Source organism: Leucopleurus acutus (assembly GCF_964270905.1).
Source record: "Leucopleurus acutus genome assembly, chromosome: 12".
Taxonomy (NCBI): Eukaryota; Metazoa; Chordata; class Mammalia; order Artiodactyla; family Delphinidae; genus Leucopleurus; species Leucopleurus acutus.
In genome coordinates, this window is record NC_139154.1 from 89,757,418 (window position 1) to 89,782,161 (window position 24,744).

General features: G+C 35.1%; 1 protein-coding gene across 1 annotated transcript in view; it reads right to left on the reverse strand.

The window, feature by feature from the left end:
* The window catches only part of EXOC6B (exocyst complex component 6B), a 715,292-nt gene that overhangs the window by 275,104 nt on the left and 415,444 nt on the right, over positions 1-24,744 (reverse strand). Inside the window, exons 17-18 of the mRNA XM_082851950.1 lie at positions 18,199-18,333; positions 4,399-4,578 (exon numbers count right to left, since the gene is read on the reverse strand). Coding sequence (XP_082708076.1) covers positions 4,399-4,578; positions 18,199-18,333 — 315 coding nt within the window. The remainder of the gene's footprint in view (positions 1-4,398; positions 4,579-18,198; positions 18,334-24,744) is intronic.

Below are 24,744 nucleotides of genomic sequence, written 5' to 3' on the forward strand. Positions count from 1 at the left end.
AAGTAAGTCAGAAAGAGAAAAACAAATACCATATGGTAACACGTATATATAGAATCTAAAAAAAAAAAAAGGTCATGAAGAACCTAGGGGCAAGACAGGAATAAACACGCAGACCTACTAGACAATGGACTTGAAGACATGAGGAAGGGGAAGGGGAAGCTGGGACAAAGTGAGAGAGTGGCATGGATATATATACACTACCTAATGTAAAGCTGATATCTAGTGGGAAGCAGCTGCATAGCACAGGGAGATCAGCTTGGTGCTTTGTGACCCCCTAGAGGGGTGGCATAGGGAGGGTGGGAGGGAGGGAGATACAAGAGGGAAGAGATATGGGGATATATGTATATGTATAGCTGATTCACTTTGTTATACAGCAGAAACTAACATACCATTGTAAAGCAATTATACTCCAATAAAGATGTTAAAAAAATTAAATTTTAAAAAGGTAAACCAAAGGTACATTACAACTGCAACCCAAGCTCAACCCTGATCAATCCATGATTGGATTAAGATGATAAGGCCCAAACCACAACCCACCCACTCATTCTAGCTACTTAGTAAGGGAAAGGATGAATTGATTCTGGTGGCTGGTGATATCATTTCAAACCTCTACATATTTTAAAAACAATGTCTAATATATACCAAAAAATGGTAGGAAGAGATAGGACCATATGACTGAAAACAACAGCAAAAAAACCAAAAAACCAAAACCTCAGAAACAAATCGAACCAATATGTAGGTGAACTACACATAGGCATTCATAAATGTCTTTAAAAGAACTGTAGAGGAGGATCAGGATAGTGGATTAAGAGGACATGGAGCTCACATTTCCCCATGAACTCATCAAAATACATCTACATGTTGAACAACTCTCACTGAAAACTAACTGGAAACTGGCAGAAGGAATCCGGTACAAACAAGGCTGTAAGAAAGATACACAGGTAGTCAGGCAGAATGGGAAGAACGTGACTGGGTTGGGCCCTGTGTTCCTGGGAGGTGACTCAGAGTAACAGGAAGGATACATGGGTGGACACCTGCCCTGGGGAGTGAGTGGTGAGAGCCACAGATTGGATGCCCAAGTCTGGGGTCCTGTGCAGGAGAGACAAGACTCCTTGGCTGGTTGGAGGATCACTGGGACTAACGGGGGCAGTGGGAAGCCTGAACACTGCTCATGAAGAGCACATGAGTGCTGGGTTGCCCTCAAGGCAGGGTGGAAAGAGTTCTGCTCTAGTGGCTGCCAGGTTTCCCACAACCGCCTCAGTGCGTGCCTCAGCCTGAGCCGAGCCAAAGCACCAGTGCTGCTCACTCCATGTCGCAGCAGGGCATTAAATCTGGGGTGGTCATGACCAGGGAGAAAACTCGATCTTGGGATGCAGAGACAACCTGGTCTTTGGGTGGAGCCTGGGTGGGATTGGGGTCATTGTTAATGCTTACTCAAGCAGAACATCACAAGCAGCCCAAATCTCTGATGGCAGCACTCGAACATAGCTCAACTCCTGATACTGAAAGTCCACATAGACAACAACAGCTCTATAGTGTGGTTCCACAACAGGGCAGGGGCAGCAGGGACGGGGGCAGTAACCAGCTGTGAGGGAAACAATTGTGGGAACCTATACAGGCAGTGTATCAGAGACAGCTTGAACCTCTGTCTGCAATCAACACAGGCCAAGAGACCCCATGGACCCAACTTACTTCAGCACTTCCCGCCACTTTGGCAAGGCTCTCAGTGTGGAAAAAGGGGGAAGCACAAAGGGAACAGAGCTGGCCCAGGCCAGACCCTTAGGGCTTCTGCTCCAGGAATTTGGGATCAGATCCCACCCCTCATAGGGTGGTCATGGCCATTGAGCAGAGGGGAAGTCCCACTTCACACCTGGTGCCAACTCTAGCTCCTCCATCTCTAGCCCCACTCCCTACCAAGCTGACAGCTACCAGCACATCCTGAGGAAAGATGTGACTTGTTTCCACACCAAATCCAGCTCTCCCACCAAAGGCACTGGGCACACATAGGGATGCTGCCACATAAGAACACCCCTTCAAGACCACAATAGGTAACTGTTTCACCTAAACTCATAAAAACAGAGAAAGTTAAGCAAAATGCAATGGCAGAAGAACTGTTCTCAATTGAAAGAGCAAGAAAAACAGCTGAAAAAAAAATGAAACATAAATAAACGATTTACCTGAAGAAGAATTCAAACCATTGGTTATAAAAAATGTTAACTGAATTAGGGGAAAGAATCTATCTATACACTAATAACTTTAATAAGAAACTAGAAAGTATTTTAAAAGACCCAATCAGAAATGAAGAATTCAACAGCTGAAATTAAAAGCACACTAGGAGGAATGAATAGCAAACTAAGTGATACAGAAGAATGCGTAAGTGATCTGGTAGAATAATGTAAATCACCCAATCAGAACAGCAAAAGAAAAGAGCAAATTGTAAAAAATGAAAACATCTAGGAGTTCTCTGGTATATACTACTAAAGAAAATCAACAAAACCACAAGGGAAGAAACAAAGAGAAGAAAAAATGAACGGAGAAGAACTACATGAACAAGCAGAAAATAAGTGACAAAATGGCAATAAGTACATACCTATTAATAATTACTTTAAATATCAATGGACAAATGCTCCCTCAAAGGACACAGGGTGGCTGATTAAATGAAAAAACAAGACCCTTCTATATGTCGCCTAAGAAACTCACATACACAAAGAAGGTGAGGAAATGAAAAAAGATATTTTACACAAACGGGAACAATAAGAAAGCTGGGGTAACAATACTCGCTTCAGACAAAATAGACTTTCAAACAAAGGCTATCACAAAAGACAAAGAAGGGCATTATATGATGATAAAGGGATCAATACAAGACAAGGATATTACACTCAGTGTAATATTAGGGGCACCTAAATATATAAAGCAAATATTCACAGACATAGAGGGAGAAATTGATGACAATACCATAACAATAGGGAACTTTCATACCTCACTTACATCAATGAACGTATGATCCAGACAGAAAATCAATCATATAACAGTGGTCTTAAATGACACACTTGAACAGTTAAACTTAAAAGATATCTACAGGACATTTCATCCAAAAACAGCAGAATACACATTCCTTTCAAGTGCACATGGAACATTCTCCAGGACAGATCACACACTGGGCCACAAATTTAAGGAGATAGATATTATATCAAGCATTTTCCCCCACTACAATGGTATAAAATTAGAACTCAATTACAGGAAGAAAAATGGGAAAAGCATGAACATGTGGAGACTAAACAACATGCTACTAAAAAACCACCTGGTCAATGAAGAAATCAAAGAGGAAATCAGAAAATACGTTGAGACAAAGGAAAAAGGAAACACAACACTCCAAAATCTATGAGATGCAGCAAAAGCAGTTCTAAGGGGGAAGTTTATAGCAATATAGGCCTTCCTCAAGAAATACGTAAAACCTCAAATAAAGTACCTAACCAACCACTTAAAGAAATTAGAAAAAGACAAACAAAGGCCAAAGTCATCAGAAGGAAGGAAATAATAAAGATTACAGAGGAAATAAATAAAATAAAGATCAAGAAACAACAGAAAAGAGGGAAAGAGGGAGGGGCAAGACAGGAGAAAGGGATTAAGAGATACAAAACTACTATGTATAAAATAGATAAGCAACAAGGATATATCATATAGCACATGGAATTATAGCCATTATCTCATAATAACTTTTACTGGAGTAAAATCTGTAAAAATACTGAATCACTATGCTGTACACCTGAAACTAATATAATATTGTAACTTTTTTTTTTGGCTGCACCGTGAGGCATTCGAGATTTTAGTTCCCTGACGAGGGATCAAACCCATGTCCCCTGAATTGGGAGCACAGAGTCGTAACCACTGGACTGCCAGGGAAGTCCCTAATATAATATTGTAAATCAACTATACTTCAATTTTTAAAAGTCTGTGATAAATATGCTCAAGAAAATAGAGAAAAGATAGACAAATTGGAAAAAGGATGGAGAATTTCACCAGAAATTTGAGGATACAATAAAATTTAAATGGACATTCTAGAATTAAAAAATACATATCTAAAATTCTAACTCCTAATTTTCTATTCTACTTCTACCAAGGCATTCATTATATGTTTGTACTAATTACCCTGAAGTTAGGAGGGATATAAGTAGACATAATATTAGGAATCATTTCCAGAATAAACAAAATGCAAATGTCAATGAAAAAATGAGAAAGAGGTCTTTAAATCTTGTTAAGGGATGATAATTATAGTGTGAGCTTTTATATCCACAGCTTTCTGGCTAGTTAAAGCAGAAACAAACATATTTTACCAATCTAGATTTTAAGAAACCTTTTTTCTATATGATGGACAAAGTAAAAGCAATGGTCACTTACAGGAAGGTGTGTGAAGACAGCAAAGGTGCTACGGAGAAAGGCAATGAGGTCTACTAGGTAATCACTAGCTTTGTTGCCCAAATCTCCTGTCATCCAGTCATAGTCAGCCAGCTGTAGAAACTGGTCAATCTTCTGGTTTAAGTTGGTATAAATCTCTTCTTCAGCTGCATGTCTGGCATCCTGTGAAATATGAAATTTGAATAGTCATTCAAAATTCCAGTATAAGCAAAGCAGAAATCTCTGCTTGGAGACATCTCAAACTAAGTAACATAATTGAGAATATCAAGTAATATCACAGTCTCCATTAATTTTTCTTGTTTTCAAAAGCTCAGTAGAGTCCTTTCTACTTTGTATCTGCAAGACAAATTATTATATTGATTCACCAAATAGAGAAACTGCCTTCACTGCCCTCAGCTATCTGCATCCTTTGTACCTTCTTACCTATGTTTAAAACTACACTCATTCTCAGGATCCTATTCTCTTTCTTCTCTTCTGGAATTCCAAGAACCTCCCTTCCTGCAATATCAACCTCTCTTATAGTTGCTAGTCTCTTCACTTTGCTTATTTTAAGTATCCTGAAGTTTCTAATTTAATGCTGTATGTTCCCACTAGTTACTATCCTACCTTTCTAGATTCTTTATAATCAAGTTTCTTCAAAGATTGGCACACATTTCCTAAAATATGCTCTAATTAACAACAGTCCTGAAAAATGCTTAAATGACAGCAAAAAAGTTCCTAGATCAATTAAGTCTGAGAACCCCAGTTTAAAAGAGTCTTGATTTACACTGGCATATAAAAGGCTCTAAGAAGTGTTCTGGGACTAAAGCTCCAAGAAAAACATTTTTAGGAGAAAACAGTCTACGCTGCAATCTAACAATCCATCAACATGGACTGGTCCAGGGTAATCCATGACCGCCAGGCTACCATATCCAATATCCATTTTTCAGTCTCATCTTACCCTGTTCTCTGTTGGCTTTCAGGACGTAGTTTTACTTTTACTTTTCTGGCCTCTAATCCTCTCACTTCCGCTGGATGATTTCATCACCTCCTATGGCTTCCACTATATCTGTCCAAACCCTTTCTTGTTAAAGACCCATATTTCTGCTTGTTTCCTGCATTATGGCTCACAGAAACTTTGAATACTGTAAGTCCAGGACAAGAATAATCATAATTCCCACTCTTCACCTGTTCATTTCAGGCCAAGGCAGAGATTTAAGCAACATATTAGATTCCATTCATTCCTTCATAGTCACGGTGTCCTATAAATTCTACCCCCAAAACTTTACTCGAACTCATACCCGCCTCTCCATTTTCACCTTTTTAATGGCTGCATAATTTTACAGGTATTTACATACTATAATATAGGCATTGACTATGTTTACTTATATGAACACAGTTCTAAGAGCATTTCTCTGCTTACATATTTACTTACTTGTATGATAATTTAATACTGTCCTTGAATTCCCATTTTACTAAGTTTTCTTTTAATTAATAAACATTATTTTCTAGAAATCTGGGCTTAAAGAAAAATTGAGCAGAAAGTACAGAGCATTTACAGATACTGCCCGCCATCCCCTTCCCACTGTTTCCCCTATTTAAAAAACCTTGCATTAGTGTGGAACATTTGTTACAATAGATGAACTGATATTGATATTTTATTATTAACTAAAGTTCACAGTTTGCATCAGGGTTTACTATTTGTGTTGTACAGTTCCATGGGTACTTACAAATGGATAATGTCATGTATTCACTATTACAGAATCGTACAGAATAGTTTTCTTGTCATAAAAATCCACTCTACTCTATCCATCCCTCCCTTGTTCATCCCCCAAATCCTGCAAACAAACCATCTTTTTACTTTCTCCAGAACTTTGACTTTCTACAATGTCTTATACTGGGAACCATGTATGTAGCTGATTGGCTTATTTTACTTAGCAATGTGCAGTTAATTTTCCTCCATGTCTTTCTATGGCTTGATATTCATTCCTTTTCATCACTGAATAATATTCCATTGTCAGGATGTATCATAGTTTGTTTATCCATTTACCTATTGAAGGACATCTTGATAGCTTCTGAGTGTAGTCAATTTTGAATAATGCTACTGTAATGATTTATGTGTAAGTTTTTGTGTAGCTTAACATTTCAATTCACTTGGATAGTTACCAAGACGCATGACTGGTGAATTGCATGGGAAGACTATTTCTGTTTAGCCTTGTAAGAAACTGACAAACTGTCTTCCAAAATAACATTACCGTTTTGTATTAGCACCAGCAATGAATGAGAGCTGCTATTGCTCCAGCATTTGTTGTCAGTGTTTTCAGTTTTAGTCTTTTTAAGAGTTGTACAATGGCATCACTGTTGTTTTAACTTATAACTCCCTCTCCATCCTTTGGTGTGGTAGCTATTCGGATCTTTTGCCCATTTTTAAAGTGAGCCCACATTAAACCCACTTTTTAATTTTCTTATTGTTGACTTTTACCCATTCTTTGTATATTTTGGATATAAGCCCTTTATTAGATATGCATTTTACAAACATTTTCTCCTTCTTTTCATTCTTTTAACAGTGTCTTTTCTACAGCAGAAGTTTTTCATTTTAATGAAGTCCATCTTATCAGTATTTTCTTTGATGGACTGTGTTCTGGTTGCTGTACCTTAAGTCATAGTGAAACCCAAGGTTACCAACATTTTCCCTTATGTTATCTTCTAAGAGTTTTATAGTGCTGTGTTTCACATGTAAGTCTGTGACCCCTTTGAGTTAATTTTTAACTCAATTAACTCAATTTTTTTTGAGTTTAACTCAAACTCAAATTTTTAACTCAATTTTAAAGTGTAACATCTGTGTCTAGGTTCACTTTTTTTTCTTTTTTGCAGGTGGATGTCGAGTTGTTTCAACATTTATTGAAAACACTTTCATTTCTCCATTAAACTGAGTTTACTGCATGTCAACAATCAGTTGACTATATTTGCGAGAGTCTATTTCTGGGCTCCTATGTTGTTCCCTTGACCTAATTATCGTTTTTGTTTTTGTTTTTGTTTTTTCCAATACCACACTGTCTTGATTACTGTAGCTTTATAATAAGTCTTGAAGTCAGGTAGTGTCAGTTCTCCAACATTGTTCTTCTCCGTCAATATTGTGTCGACTATTCTGGGTGTTTTGCCTCTCCACATAAACTTCAGAAACAATATGTCAATATCCACAAAATGAGTTGCTGGAATTTGGACTGGGACTGAATCTTTAGATTAAGTTGAAAAGAACTGATATCTTGATAAAATATTGAATCTTCTTATCCACAAATATGGAACATATCTCCACTTATTTAGATCTTACTTCTTTGATTACTTTTTATCAGAGTTTTACAGGTTTTCTCACATAGATTTTGTTTATCTTGTTAGGTTTATATCTATTTCTTTTTTCAATGTTAACGTAAATAGCATTATGTTTTTAATTACAAATTCCAGTTATTTGCTACTGGTATAATGATAAAGCAAATAACTTTTGTATATCAATTTTATATGCTGAACCTTGCTACATTCATTTATTACTTCCAGCAGTCTTTTTGTTATTGTTAATTCTTTCGTATTTTCTACTTAGACAATCATGTCGTCTGTAAACTAAGTCAGTTTTATCTCTGTCTTCCCAGTCTGTAAGTCTTTTATTTCATGGCTTACTGAATGTTGAATAGGAGTGGTATAAAAGGACATTCTGGCCTTTTTCATGATTTTAGCAGGAAAGTTTATAGTTTCTCACTATCAGGTATGATGTTATTTGTAGGACTTTTGTAGATGTTCTTTACCAAGTTGAGGGCATTCCCCTTCTATTATAGTTAGCTGAGAGGTTTTTATCATGAATAGGTGTTGGATTTTGTCAAATGCATTTTCTGTATCTATTAATATGATTCTATAATTGTTCTTCTTTAGCCCATTAATGTGATGAATTACAATACTTGATTTTTGATGTTGAGTAAGTCTTGCAGACCCACTTGGTGGTAGTGTATAATTCTGATACATTGTTGGATTCAATTTCATAATATTTTGTTGAGGATTCTGCATCTAAGTTCATGAGAAATATTAGTCTGTAGCTTTCCTTTCCTGCGATGTCTGGCTGGTATTATGGTAATGCTAGCCTCACAGAGTGAGTTACGTAGTATTCTCTCTGCTTCTATTTCCTGGAAAATATTATAGAGAAGTGGTGAAATTTCATCCTTAAATATTAGGTAGAATTTCTTTCAGCTTAATTAGCGTATAACTGCCAAGTTGTCAGATATTTAAAATGAAAAACATAATGACTAAATATAGGTATACACTGCAAAAGGATTCCCCACATCAAGTTAATTAACACAGCTATCATCTCACATATTTACTTTTTTGTTTGTTTTGGTGAGAACACTGAAGTTCTACTCTCTTAGCAATTATCATTTATACAATAGTGTAATCAACTATAGTCACATTGTTATATACTAGATGCTCAGACTATTCATCTTACAATTGAAAGTTTGTACTCTTTTATCAACCTCTATTTCTTCACCCCCCAGCCCTGGCAATAATGTTTCTACTCTCTGTTTCTATGAGTTCAACTTTTTTTGTTAGATTTCACATATAAATGATACCATGAAGTATTTGTCTATCTGATTTATTTCATTTTGCATGATGCCTTCTAGGTTCATCCATGTTTTTGCAACTGATCAGGATTTTCTTCTTTTTTTAATGGCTGAATAATATTCCACTGTGTGTATGTGGTGTGTGTGTGTGTGTGTGTGTGTGTGTGTGTAATTTAGCTATTCATCCATTAAGAGACACTTAGGTTGTTTCCGTATCTTGACTACTACTTTGATTAATGCTGTAATGAATGTGAAAGTATACATAACTCTTCAAGATATTGATTCCTTTGAATATAGACCCAGAAGTAGAATTGCTGGATCATATGGTAGTTCTATTTTTGATTTTTTGAGGAACCTCCATACTGTTTTCCATAGTGGCTGTACCAGCTTACATTCCCACCAACAGTACACAAGGGCTCCCTTTTCTCCACATCCTTGCCAGCATTTGTTATCTCTTGTGTCTCTTTTTTTTAATAGAAGTATAGTCGATTTACAATGTTAAGTTAGTTTCTGGTGTACAGCAAAGTATAGCTATACATATATTTTATACACACACACACACACACACACACACATATATTCTTTTCCATTATGGTTTATTACAAGATAGTGAATATAGTTCCCTGTGCTATACAGAACTTTTTTATTTATCTATTTTATATACAGTAGTTTGTATCTGCTAATCCCAAACTCCTAATTTATCCTTCCCCCATCCCCTTTCCCCCTTGGTAACCATAAGTTTGTTTCCTATGTCTGTGGGTCTACTTCTGTTTTGTAAATAAGTTCATTTGTATCATATTTTGGATTCCACATATAAGTGATATATGGCATTTGCCTTTCTCTGTCCGATTTACTTTATTTACTAGTATAATAATCTCTAGATCCATCCATGTCGCTGCAAATGGCATTATTTCGTTCTTTTTTATGGCTGAGTAGTATTCCATTGTATATATATATACCACATCTTCTTTAACCATTGATGGACATTTAAGTTGCTTCCATGACCTGGCTATTGTAAATAGTGCACTATGAACACTGGGGTGTAAGTATATTTTCAAATTAGAATTTTCTCTGGATATATACCCTATCTCTTATCTTTTTGATGATACCACTCTAATGTGTAAGGTAGTATCTCATTGTAGTTTTGATTTGCATTTCCTTAAAGATTTGTGATGTTGAACATCTTTTCATTTACATGTTGCTCATTTGTATGTCTTCTTTGGAAAAATGTCTATTCAGGTCCTCTGCCCATTTTTTAATCAGATTGTTTTTTTGCTATGGAGTTGTATGAGTTCTTTGTGTTTTTTGGATATTAACCCCTTACCAGATACATGATTTGCAAATATTTTCTCCCATTCAATTGGTTGCTTTTTCATTCTGTTGATGGTTTCTTTGCTGTACAGAAAGTTTTTAGTTTGATGAAGTCCCACTTGTTTATTCTTGATTTTATTGCCTTCACTTCTGGTGTCAACTCCAAAAAATCATCTCCAAGACCAATGTCAAAGAAGTTACCCTCTATGTTTTCTTCTAGGAGTGCTATGGATTCAGTCTTACATTCAAGTCTCTAATCCATTTTGATTTGATTTGTGTCTATGGTATAAGACAGAGATCCAGTTTCATTCTTTTGCATGTGGCTGTCCAGTTTCACCAAACCCACTTATTTAAGAAACTATCCTTTCCTCATTGTATATTCTTGGCCCCTTTGCCATAAATTAATCGACCATATATGTATAGGCTTATTTCTGGGATCTTCAATCTGTTCCATTTATCTATGTGTCTGTTTGTAGGCCAATACCATACTGTTTTCATTACGATAGCTTTATAATATAATTTGAAATCAGGAAGTGTGTTGTTTCCAGCTTTGTTCTTTCTCAAGATTGCTTTGGATTTTCAGAGTCTTTTGTGGTTCCATACAAATTTTAATATTTTTTTTCAATTTCTGTAAAAAAAAGTACCATTTTGATAGGGATTGCATTGAATCTGTAGTTCACTTTGGGTAGCTTGGACATTTTAACAATATTAATTCTTCCAATTAATGAACATTGAATATCTTTCCATTTACTTGTGTCTTGTTCAACTTCTTTCAACTGGGCCTGGTGTTTTCTATTTTTGAAAGTCATTAATTATTGATTCAATTTCTTCAACAGATATAAGGTTATTTAGATTATTACTCCTTGTGTGAGTTTTGGTAAATTGTGTCTCTGAAAAAATTGGTTCGATTTATGTAGGTTGTTAATTTGTGGATATAGATTTGTTCATAATATGCCCTTATTAATATTTTAATGTCCATGGAATCAGTAGTGATGGACCCTTCTTCATTTATTAGTAATTTGTGTCTTCTGTCTTTTATTATTGGTCAGCCTAACTCAAAGTTTATCAATTTTATTGATCTTTCTAAAAACCCATGTTTAGTTTCATTGGTTTTCTCCTTTGCTTTGCTGTTTTCAATTATTTCTGCTCTAATTTTTCTTTTCTTTTGATTATTTTGGATTTAATTTGCTCTTCTTTCCCTAGTTTCCTAAGGTAGAAGCTTAGATTACTGATCGTGAAATTTCTTCTTTTGGAATTTATGCAGTTAATGCTACAAATTTCCCTATAAGCAGTGCTTTCACTGATGCCACAAGTTTTAGTAAGTTATACTTTATTTTAATTTAGTACTGTTTAATTTCTCTTGAAACTTTTTCTTTGACCCAAGTGTTTTTCTGAAGTGTGCTGGTTAATCTCCAAATATTTGGGGATTTTCTAGCTATCTTCCTGTTATTTATTTCCAGGGTTTAATTCCATTTGGTCTGAGAGCAAGCTTTATATGATTTTTATTCTTTAAAATTTTTTAAGATGTGCTTTAATACCCAAAACATGGCCTGTCTTGGTGAATGTTCTTATGAGCTTGAGAAGAATATGTATTACGCTGTTGTTAGATGAAGTATTCTATAAATGTCAATTCGATCTAGCTGATTGATAGCACCATTCAGTTCAACAATATCCTTACTAATTTTCTGCCTCCTTGATCTGTCAATTACTGATAGAGGGGTTCACTAAGAGATTTTATCAGGAAGAGATGTGGCCTTACATAAAATACCTTTTTAGTATCTTTTTAAATACTCATGCATTTTTTCTCACCTGATCTATTACAGTAGTGAATAATTTTAAACAACTTTCTAATACTAATCATCCTTGCATTCTTAACATTACTTTATCCCTGCTTTCTATGCACTTCTGGATTTTGTTTGATATTTTATTATTTATGATTTTTACATCAATATTTGTCTTTAATTGCTCAGGGATTTTATGGTTTCTCTAGTTTTCTTTTTAAACTTAATTTCAGCTACTATATTTTTTTCCATAGTTTTAACACCTTTATTAAATCTAATAACTTTCATAAAGAGCCTGGCACACCTGAGGGAACGATGAGCTTATTAAATATTAGCTAACCTCATTTTATGACCAAATCTCTCTTTTTCTGTTGCTCTAATATTTATTTTATCAATTGCTATTATCTTTTTTTAAACATCTTTATTGGAGTATAATTGCTTTACAATGGTGTGTTAGTTTCTGCTTTACAACAAAGTGAATCAGCTGTACATATACGTATATCCCCATATCTCCTCCTTCTTGCATCTCCCTCCCACCCTCCCTATACCACCCCTCTAGGTGGACACAAAGCTCTGAGCTGATCTCCCTGTGCTATGTGTCTGCTTCCCACTAGCTATCTATTTTACATTTGGTAGTGTACATATGTCCGTGCCACTCTCTCACTTCATCCCAGCTTACCCTTCCCCCTCCCCATGTCCTCAAGTCCATTCTCTACGTCTGTGTCTTTATTCCTGTCCAGCCCCTAGGGTCTTCAGAACTTTTTTTTTTTTTAAGTTTTGAATCATTGTTATGTTGACTTCACAAAAATTAACTGAGATATTTTCCATTTTTCTCTACGGTATGGAGTAGTTTAAATTATACAGAAATTATCTGTTTCGTGAAAGTCTGAATGAATTCACTGGTAAAATCATGTGAATCTTCCCCAGTTTTAAGAAGTCTTTAACAACTTTTTCATTTTTTTCATAGTTATGTCAATTTTCTTTATCTTCTTTTCTTTTTTTAATATTTATTTATTTAGTTGGTTGCACTGGGTCTTAGTTGCAGCATGTGGGCTCCTTAGTTGTGGCTCACCGGCTCCTTAGTTGCAGCACACAGGCTCCTTAGTTGTGGCATGCAAACCCTTAGTTGTGGCATGCACCTGGGATCTAGTTCCCTGACCAGGGATTGAACCCGGGCCCCCTGCATTGGGAGTGCCGAGTTTTATCTACTGCACCACCAGGGAGTCCGCTTTATCTTCTTGAATCACTTTTTTAATCACATATTTTCCTATAGATCATTAAATTTATTAGCACAGTATACAAAGTATTCTTGGTATTTCATTTCCTCTGATTATGAATTTCAAGTAATTGTGATTTATTTATTCCTTCCTTTTTTCTTGTCTCATTCCTTTCCTGCATTCCATGCTTTTATCATTCCTTCCTTCCTTCTAATTAGGCAAAGTAAATGATTATTTTTAAAATTGCAACACATCCTTGCTTGAAGTCTCCCAAAGACTTTAGTAGGATAAAGACCAAATTATCTATCATTATAAAACAAAGTGCTTCACAATTGATATTTACCTACTTCTCTATGTCATTGCTACCCTTATTCTACACCAAAGAAGTATGATTTTATTTCATTATTTCATCTTTTTACATGAAGTTGCCTCACCTAAAAATGTCCCTTACTCCCTCCTCATCCTTTCTCCACCTGGACACCTCCTGCTGGTCCCAAGATACTCCTGCTGGACACCTCCTACTGGGCCTTTTCTGGTAAGTCTTCCCTGAAGGTCTCAGAACTGAGATAAGTACCACTCACCTCTTCTTCTAGACCTGTCAACATTGATTTCCCTTGGAGCTCAATCCTCACACCTTTTCTCTATCTATATTAAATTCCCAAAAGACAGCCAGCTCCATGGCATAAAATACCATCTTTACACTTATGAATTCTAAATTTTTATGTCCAGCTAAGACTATCCTGTCAATTTAATCTCTATGATAAATGACTAATAAATACCTCAAGCTTTATATGTGAAAAATGGAAATCTTGATTCTACTGCCACTCCCCAAAACTTATTTTCTCGCTGTTCCCCATCTTAGTTAATCCAGTTTGCTTAGTTTAAGTATCTTGGAATTATCCTTGACTCCATTCTTTCTCTTATAATCTCATACCTAATCTAGCAATAAAACTTGCCATCTCTATCTTCAAAAATATTTCGTACCACTTCCAACCCTATCACTGTAGTCCAAGTGACCATTATCTCTTACCTAGACTACTGCAATGACCTTCAAATTGGATTCTCTTCTTCCACTCTTACTGACCTATGGTATATTTTCCACATAGCAACTAGGGTTACCCATCATAAATCAGGTTACCACCACCATTTCTAATCTTCTAATGACCTCATATTTCATTTCAAAATAAAATAGAAAGCATTTACTGGGGCCTACAAGTCCAGAAATCATATGACTCCTGACGATCTTGTCTCTTACCACCCTTACCAATGATAAATACTTCACGGCCAGACTGACCCCCTTGCATACTGATCACCTTGAATACACCAGTACCTTCTACCATATTGTTACCTCTGACTGGACTGCTTATCTATCAGAAATCCAAGTGATTCAATTTCTTATTTCATTCAGGTCATTTATTTTTCTTCCTAGCTCTTACCACTACCTCACATTATATTAAATTTTTTGTTTCTGTATCATCTATCACCCTCACGAGAATATATGCTGTGTAAAGTCAGGAGACTGGTTTATTGCCTGGTATGTAGCAGATGCTTTATAAAAACTTGGAGAATCAGTGAGAGATTTAATGTATTTATTACATTATTCCAGCATTTTTTGCACAGTTCTTTATAGAACTTACAGTGTCTGTCTTCCCCATAGATTATAGACTCTAAATCCAAGGACTAAGTATTTTCTCTTCCATATTTTATAGTAGGTACACAAGCAATATTTGTGATGGGGTAAATTAATAAATACCTTCATTCTATTTTGTAAGTGAGGGAATTCTTATAAACAAGGAAAGCTAAGGATACCAGCTTGATTAGGTCACATATGGTAGAAACAAGAAGGAACTCTGCAAGAAAATACCTTGAAGACCTTCTGATTGTTTTTGCCCCTTTTTTCAGCATTAAGGTTTCCATCTGCAAGTGAAAGTTTTCTGGAAACAGTAGCTTAGGAAAATACACAATATGTAGCTGTTATAATTGCCATGTTTATACTGAGTTCTGGGTAAGTTGGTCTGAAACAGTCCTGGTAAAAATAAACTTTCAATGTGTTTTAAGCAATCAGTGTTTCCAATAAGCACTGTCAACATGACCTTTAGTGGTCTCCAGAACTTCTCCTTTACTAAGTATTTAACTGGCTGCTCAACCTCTATGGCTTCCTGTCTGCCTTTAATTTTCCCTCAGCAATTTTAATGCTGGAATAACAAAATACACAAGCCACCCTTTGGGAGGATTTCTGACCATAATTTGAAAAGCCCTTGAAATAAGAAAATTGAGATGGATTAGGGGAAGAATAGCAGTACATATTACATATTCCCCATAGGATAAACAAGTATAAATGAACATCATATTCTAACTCTCTAATTCCTATTTTCTATTGAACACTTAACTATAAGCGTCTCCCTCATTTTCTTTCCTAGAGAAATTTTGGCTTCCACATGTAGAAATCATGTAGAAATATTTTTGATAAAATTATTACCCATGCTCCATAATAATGCTAATATTAAGAGTACTTATAATTCCTTTAAACTATCTAAGGAAGGTCGTCCTGAAATTCTTAAAGCTCTTGTCATATTTTCATACTAATAATTGGGGCCTCTTTATGAAATAAGTCTTTCCCTCAGTAAAATTGTATCAGTATTACTACAAGGAGACATCATTGAAAAGTTTACAAGTAAATATACCAACATAATATCATGCATAATTAATTCTGTTGTAAGTAATTTTATAGGGAGTTTTAAACAACCCATGGTCACATCATGAATGTGTAACTCATCTAGCAACTAACCTAATCATAAACATAGATAAAGAATATCTTGTTGTTACACATCTCACTTTTTCCATTTTTTCAGCTTCACTGAGGTACAATTGAAAACAAAATTATAAGACATTTAAAATACATATTGTGGTGATTTGATATACAAATATATTGTGAAAGGATTTCTTTTCTATCATCTAGTTATTTAACACATTCATCACCTGACATATTTATCTTTTTTTTTTTTTAGTAAGAACATTTAAGTTCTATCCTCTTAGCAAATATTATACAATACAGTATTATCAACTATAGAAACCATGTTTTACATTAGATCCTCAGACCTTATTCCTCTTATAGCTGAAAGTCGATACCCCTTTTACCAACTTCTCTCTTTTGCCAAACCCACTCTCCCAGTTCCTGGCAACCACTTTTCTACTCTCTGTTTCTATGAGTTTGAATTATTTTAAGATTCAAATGGCAGGATTTCCTCATTTTACATGACTGAATAATATTCATATATACATCTATATACACACATACACACAAATATATGGATACATATATGGAGAATATGTATGTAACATTTTCTTTATCCATTTATCTGTTGATGGATACTTAGGTTGTTTCCATATCTTGGCTATTACGATTAATTCTGTAGTGAACATGGAAGTATACATAACTCTTCAAGATAATGATTTCGATTCCTTTTAATACACACTCAGAAGCAGAAATGCCATATCACACAGTAGTTCTATTTTTAATTTCTTGAAGAAGCTCCATACTGTTTTCCATAGTGGTTGTACCAGCTTACATTCCCACCAACAGTGTACAAGTTTCCCTTTTCTCCACGTCCTTGCCAGTATATGTTATCTCTTGTATTTTTGATGATAGCCATTCTAACATGTGTTTATCTCAGGTATTATCTCACTGCAGTTTTGACTTGCTTTTATTGAAAAGACTATCCTGTCCTCATTGTATATTCTTGGCCTCTTTGTCATAAATTAATTGACAATATATGCATGGATTTAATACTGGGTTCTCCAATCTGTTCCACTGATCTATGTATCTGTCTGTATGCCAATACCATACTGTTTTGATTACTATAGCTTTATAATATAATTTGAAATCAGGAAGTGTGATGCTTCTGGCTTTGTTCTTCTCTCTCAAGATTGCATTGGCCAGGATCTTTCATATTTTTTTTCTTGGAACAGAAAAAAGAGCAGATCATACCAACAATTTTTATATGTCTTAAAATATAATAAGCAATATGAATCAAATTGGATGTCTTCTGTTAAATCCATTCTCAAGGGAAGGTACCAATAAATAGGCAAAGAGAACAAAATGATCAAAAAAAGGAGATACCATAAACATAAATCATGATTTCAACTCTACCACTTCATATCTATTAACAACTTCTAGATTTCAAAAGGGTGACACAGATTTGTTTCAGAACTAAAATAATCAAACAATAACAAACTCCCAAAGCATACATGTTAGCCATTATGTCAGAATCTACCATTTTAGTTTAAGATATTGCCCTGCTTAATATTTATTTAAAGCTCACATGGCAATATAAATGAGTTTCCTAAGGCTCTTTACTCTCCAGAAACTCATCTACCATCAAGTCTTCTTTTGCTCTACAAGAGTGTCATTTTTTCCATTTAATCCAACACTGCATCAAAACTAGTCCTGTGGCCTTGTAAGATGATTATAAAATTGCTAACTACAATAGCAAGGGACAGAAATTCCTCACTAAAATGTAAAGTTAAAAGAAAAAAAAACTGGACCCAGGACACAGAAAAGAAAGGATAGCTAAATTAAAATTTTTAAATTGCTGTTGATTTCAGCTGCAACCACTCTTTTCTAGACCATATTTAAAAATACTTGCCTGCCAGGTGGTCAACTGAGGAAATAGTCATTTTCATGAATGAAATATAAGGAAGATTTAGTGGACACAGCTGTAGACCGTTTTTAGTTTAAACACCCCAAAATTAGCATTGATATTTGTTTTTCTAAGGAAATCATAAGGACTTATTCTGAAGACCATGTATGACTTATGGGAGAAACAAAGTCATGTTAGGTAGAATGCCCCAGCACACCAGAAGCATTTCTACAGTAATGTAGGGCTTTCTCACCTTAAAAGTCGTGGTGCCATACAGTTTGGTGGTGTGGACTGTCTCTGGAAGCACATTAGTGATATTGGTGATGAATTCTTCCAAGTACTTACAGGATTTTTCCAAGTGTGTTGTATTGATAATAATCTGGACAAGCTGGAAAATAACAAGAACATGTAAGAGTAATCTGACTATTCACCCTACGATGAGTGGCTCAGTATGAATCTGATGGTACAACAAAAACAAAAGACATAATGGCAGAGGCCATCTGTATTCTATAAAAAGTTAATGTTAGAGCACAGGCTTAGGTATCACTTCCTCTGTGAAGACTTCCCTGACTTCCCAAAGCAACTTGTATTTCCCCCTAATATAGGGGGAACAATAGGAGCAAGTGTCACTATTTTAAACTTGTCTTCTTCTGTTCAAAATAAAGACTAAACTAAGATCAAAAACTGATAGTGTTTAGCATAGTACCTGGCAATAAATAATTGCCAAATGCATGAAATAAATGAACTCCAACTAAAAGAACAAGAATGACTGAAATGTCAAGAAGTTTCAAAATTAGGCATGATGAACAAAGGAATGTTGGAACAGGCTGCAGTATATTAACAAACTACATTAGTTTGTGAAAGAAAAAAACATGAGCACTGAAGTCAGAGAAACCAGGGAGCAAATACTTATAAAATTATTGATATTGAGAAAGTTACTTAACTTCTCTAAGCCTCTTTCTTTAACTGTAAAATGTTAATAATAATTTCTAAATCACAGACTTATTATGAAAATTAAATATTCTTTAGTTAATACTATTTTCCTTTTCTTACAGAGTAGATCCTTAAACAAGGCAGTACTGGTAAGATAAAAACTCATCTATAAATTACTTTCAGAGGAGGATAAGGAAGAATACTACTGTCTGTATAGAATTAAAGTCTATAAAGCACTGCACAATTCATTTTCTTAGATCGCCTCCCAGCAATCAGAAGAAGTAAGTTAAGTGGGCATAATTATAACTTCCATTCTACTATAAGAGAAAAAAGAAAAAATGAACTGATTTACTCTAGATCATGTAACATTAAAACTGGGATTTAAATCCAAGTAATCAACCTTCAAGTTATGGAACTCTTTCAGATTTGATGGAGAAATTAAACCCTTTACAGACAAGCAAAAGTTAAGAGAATTCAGCACCACCAAACCAGCTTTACAACAAATGCTAAAGGAACTTCTCTAGGCAGGAAACAAAAGAGAAGGAAAAGACCTACAAAAACAAACCCCAAACAACTAAGAAAATGGTAATAGGAACACACATATCGATAATTACCTTAAATGTAAATGGATTAAATGTTCCAATCAAAAGACATAGACTGGCTGAATGGATACAAAAACAAAACCTATACATATGCTGTCTACAAGAGACCCACTTCAGACCTAGGGACACATACAGACTAAAAGGGAAGGGATGGAAAAAGATATTCCATGCAAATGGAAATCAAAAAAAGCTGGAGTAGCAATTCTCATATCAAACAAAAGAGACTTTAAAATAAATACTATTACAAGAGACAAAGAAGGACACTACAAAATGATCAAGGTATCAATACAAGAAGAAGTTATAACAATTGTAAATATTAATGAACACAGCGTAGGAGCACCTCAATACATAAGGCAAATGCTAACAGCCATAAAAGGAAAATCAACAGTAACACAGTAATAGCAGGGGGCTTTAACACCTCACTGTCACCAATGGACACATCATCCAAAATGAAAATAAATAAGGAAACACAAGCTTTAAATAACATTAAACAAGTTGGACTTAATTGATACTTATATGACATTCCATCCAAAAACAACAGAATACACTTTTTTCTCAAGTGCTCATGGAACATTCACCAGGATAGATCATATCTTGGGTCACAAATCAAGCCTTGGTAAATTTAAGAAAACTGAAATCATATCAGGTATCTTTTGCGACCACAGCACTATGAGACTGGATATCAATTACAGGAAAAAATATGTAAAGAATACAAACACAGGGAGGCTAGACAACACACTATTTAATAACCAAGAGATCACTGAAGAAATAAAAGAGGAAATCAAAAAATACCTAGAAACAAATGACAATGAAAATACGACGACCCAAAACCTATGGGATGAAGCAAAAGCAGTTCTAAGAGGGAAGTTTATAGCAATACAATCCTACCACAAAAAACAAGAAACATCAGAAATAAACAAGCTAACCTTACACCTAAAGCAACTACAGTAAGAAGAACAAAAAAGCTCCAAAAGTTAGAAGAAGGAAAGAAATCATAAAGGTCAGATCAGAAATGAAGTAAAAAGACATGAAGGAAGCAACAGCAAAGATCAATAAAACTAAAACCTGGTTCTTTGAGAAGATAAACAAAATTGATAAACCATTAGCCAGCCTCATCAACAAAAAAAGGGAGAAGACTCAAGTCAATAGAATTAGAAATGAAAAAGAAGTAACAACTGACACTGCAGAAATACAAAGGATCATGAAAGATTACTGCAAGCAACTATAAGCTAATAAAATAGACAATCTGGAAGAAATGGACAAATTCTTAGAAAAGCACAACATTCCAAGACTGAACCAGGAAGAAATAGAAAATATAAACAGACCAATCATAAGCACTGAAATTGAAACTGTGATGAAAAATCTTCCAACAAACAAAAGCCCAGGACCAAATGGCTTCACAGGTGAATTCTACCAAACATTTAGAGAAGAGCTAACACCTATACTTCTCAAATTCTTCCAAAATAGAGCAGAGGGAGGAACACGCCAAAGCTCATTCTACAGGGCCACCATCACCCTGATACCAAAACCAGACAAAGATGTCACAAAAAAAGAAAATTGCAGGCCAATATCAATGATAAGCATACATGCAAAAATCCTCAACAAAATACTAGCAAACAGAATCCAACAACACATTAAAAGGATCCTACACCATGATCAAGTGGGGTTTATCCCAGGAATTCAAGGATTCTTCAATATACGCAAATTAATTAATGTGATAAAACATATTAACAAACTGAAGGAGAAAAACCATATGATCATCTCAATAGATGCAGACAAAGCTTTTGACAAAATTCAACACCGATTTATGATAAAAAACTCTCTAGAGAGTGGCATAGAGGGAACCTACCTCAACATAATAAAGACCATATATGACAAACCCACAGCCAACATCGTTCTGAATGGTGAAAAACTGAAAGCATTTCCTCTAAGAACAGGAAACAAGACAAGGTTGCCCACTCTCACCACTCTTATTCAACATAGTTTTGGAAGTTTTAGCCACAGCAATCAGAAAAGAAAAAGAAATAAAAGGAATCTAATTCAGGAAAGAAGTAAAACGTCACTGTTTGCAGATGACATGGTACTATACACAGAGAATCCTAAAGATGCAACCAGAAAACCACTAGAGCTAATGGATGAATTTGGTAGAGTAGCAGGATACAAAATTAATGCACAGAAACCTCTTGCTTTCCTATACACCAATGATGAAAAATCTGAAACAGAAATTAAGGAAACACTGCAATTAACCACTGCAACAAAAAGAATAAAATACCTAGGAATAAACCTACATAAGGAGACAAAAGACCTGCATGCATAAAAATGTAAAACACTGATGAAAGAAATTAAAGATGATACAAACAGATGGAGAGATATACCATGTTCTTGGATTGGAAGAATCAACATTGTGAAAATGACTCTACTACCCAAAGCAATCTACAGATTCAGTGCAATCCCTATCAAACTACCACTGGCATTTTTCACAGAACTAAAACAAAAAATTTCACAATTTGTATGGAAACACAAAAGACCCCGAATAGCCAAAGCAATCTTGAGAAAGAAAAATGGTGCTGGAGAAATCAGGCTCCCTGAGTTCAGACTACACTACAAAGCTACAGTAATCAAGACACTATGGTGCTGGCACAAAAACAGAAATATAGATCAATAGAACAGGATAGAAAGCCCAGAGATAACCCCACGCACATATGGTCACCTTATATTTGATAAAGGAGGCAAGAAGATACAATAGAGAAAATACAGCCTCTTCAGGAAGTGGTGCTGGGAAAACTTGACAGCTACGTATAAAAAAATGAAATTAGAACAATTCCTAACACCATACACAAAAATAAACTCAAAATGGATTAAAGACCTAAATATAAGGCCAGACACTATAAAACTCTTAGAGGAAAACACAGGAAGAACACTCTTTGACATAAATCACAGCAAGATACTTTTTTTAGGTCCACCTACTAGAGAAATGGATATAAATACAAAAATAAACAAATAGGACCTAATGAAACTTAAAACCTTTTGCACAGCAACAGAAACCATAAACAAGACGAAAAGACAACCCTCAGAATGGGAGAAAATATTTGCAAACAAAGCAACTGACAAAGGATTAATCTCCAAAATTTACAAGCAGCTCATGCAGCTCAATATCAAAAAAACAAATAACCCAATCCAAAAACGGGCAGAAGACCTAAATAGACATTTCTCTGAAGAAGATATACAGATGGCCAACAAACACATGAAAGAATACCCAACATCACTAATCATTAGACAAATGCAAATCAAAACTACAATGAGGTATCACTTCACACCAGTCAGAATAGCCATCATCAAAAAGTCTACAAACAATAAATGCTGGAGAGGGTGTGGAGAAAAGGGAACCCTCTTGCACTGTTGGTGGGAATGTAAATTGATACAGCCACTATGGAGAACAGTATGGAGGTTCCTTAAACAACTAAAAGTAGAACTACCATATGACCAAGCAATCCCACTCCTGGGCATATCCCTGAGAAAACCATAATTCAAAAAGAGTCATGTACCACAATATTCATTGCAGCATTATTTACAATAGCCAGGACATGGAAGCAATTTAAGTGTCCGTCGACAGATGAATGGATAAAGAAGATGTGGAGATATGTACAATGGAATATTACTCAGCCATAAAAAGAAACAATATTGAGTTATTTGTAGTGAGGTGGATGGACATAGAGTCTGTCATTCAGAGTGCAGTAAGTCAGGAAGAGAAAAACAAATATCATATGCTAACACATATATATGGAATCTAAAATTTTTAAAAACTGGTTCTGATGAACCTAGGTGCAGGACGGGAATAAAGTAGCAGATGTAGAGAACAGACTTGAGGACACAGGGAGGGAGAAGGGTAAGCTGGGACGAAGTGAGAGAGTAGTATTTACATATCTACACTACCAAATGTAAAATAGACAGCTCTTGGGAAGCAGCTATATAGCACAGGGAGATCAGCTGGGTGTTTTGTGACCACCTAGCAGGGTGGGAAAGGGAGGGTGAGAGGGAGACGCAAGAGGGAGGAGATATGGGGATATATGTATACACATAGCTGATTCACTTTGTTTTACAGCAGAAACTAACACAACATTGTAAAGCAGTTATAATCCAATAAAGCTGTTAAAAAAATAGTTTGAATTTAGAGACTTTGAGTTTTGGACACAAATTCCATCACCTATAAAATTACCCAAAACATCAGCTTTTTAACTTTAGAGATAAAAAAACACCCACCAAAATAAGCAATTCCTCACCTTCTTCCTTTCAACATGTTTCTCCTTCAGAGGAGGACAAAATTTTTAATATTTAAATTTAAAAATTTAAATTGTCTACATTAAATCACTCTTCTTCATGAGTGGGAAGGTGGCTAGTGGCAAGGTTGTCATGATAGGGAAGCCAGCAAAGTAAGAGAGTTAATTTGGGGAACTGAAAATTTTCTATTTTAAAATGAGCATTACCTATAGGGAACACATTCTATCTATCAAAAGAAATCCTAATAATAAGGAGGAATCGTGTCATGTTATAGAAATAAAAAACAGTGGCAGTCAAAGAGAAAATTGTCGTGTTTTGCAGGATATTGGCAGTTAAAAAAAAAAATAAAGAGGCAGCTTCACTGGGTACAGTAGTAATTTCCCATGACTTTTTAAAGATCTGTCAACACAAAAGATCACCATGAATTACATCAATTGGCTGTCAGTCACTTTTGAAATGTTTCATTGCTGAGCATAGAATAGACTATTAAAACACTCTAGGATTACAGTAGATACCATGTCATTTTCAAAGGGAATATTGTCTGTTAATGAGGTCTAAGAGATCTCTACTCCTGAATGACAGCTAACCAAAATCCTTAAAACGGCATTTACAAATGTGAAGCCAGATGCTTTGGAGGTAATTTTGAACTTAAGGGTGAAATGAAGCAATTTCAAGTATCAGCTTCCATCAGAGTTTGAGCTCCTTTGATATTTTTAGCCCCTACTTCCCCCTCTCTTACAAAAATATATCACTGTAGCCATCCAAACTGTCCTTATTGTTTCAAGGACATGGAACTAACAATGTATTAAGATATTGGTTATATCTTATATAAAGTGGAGTTCTGTGAAACCTGTCCAGAAGAAAAGAAAACACTATAAAGCAAACAAACACCTCTCACAGCTAAATGATAGAAGTCACTTAGGCTAAAAACCATTAAGAAGCAGAAATTTTTTGTCTTTCCTTCCTGGTATCAGAGAGAATCTAAT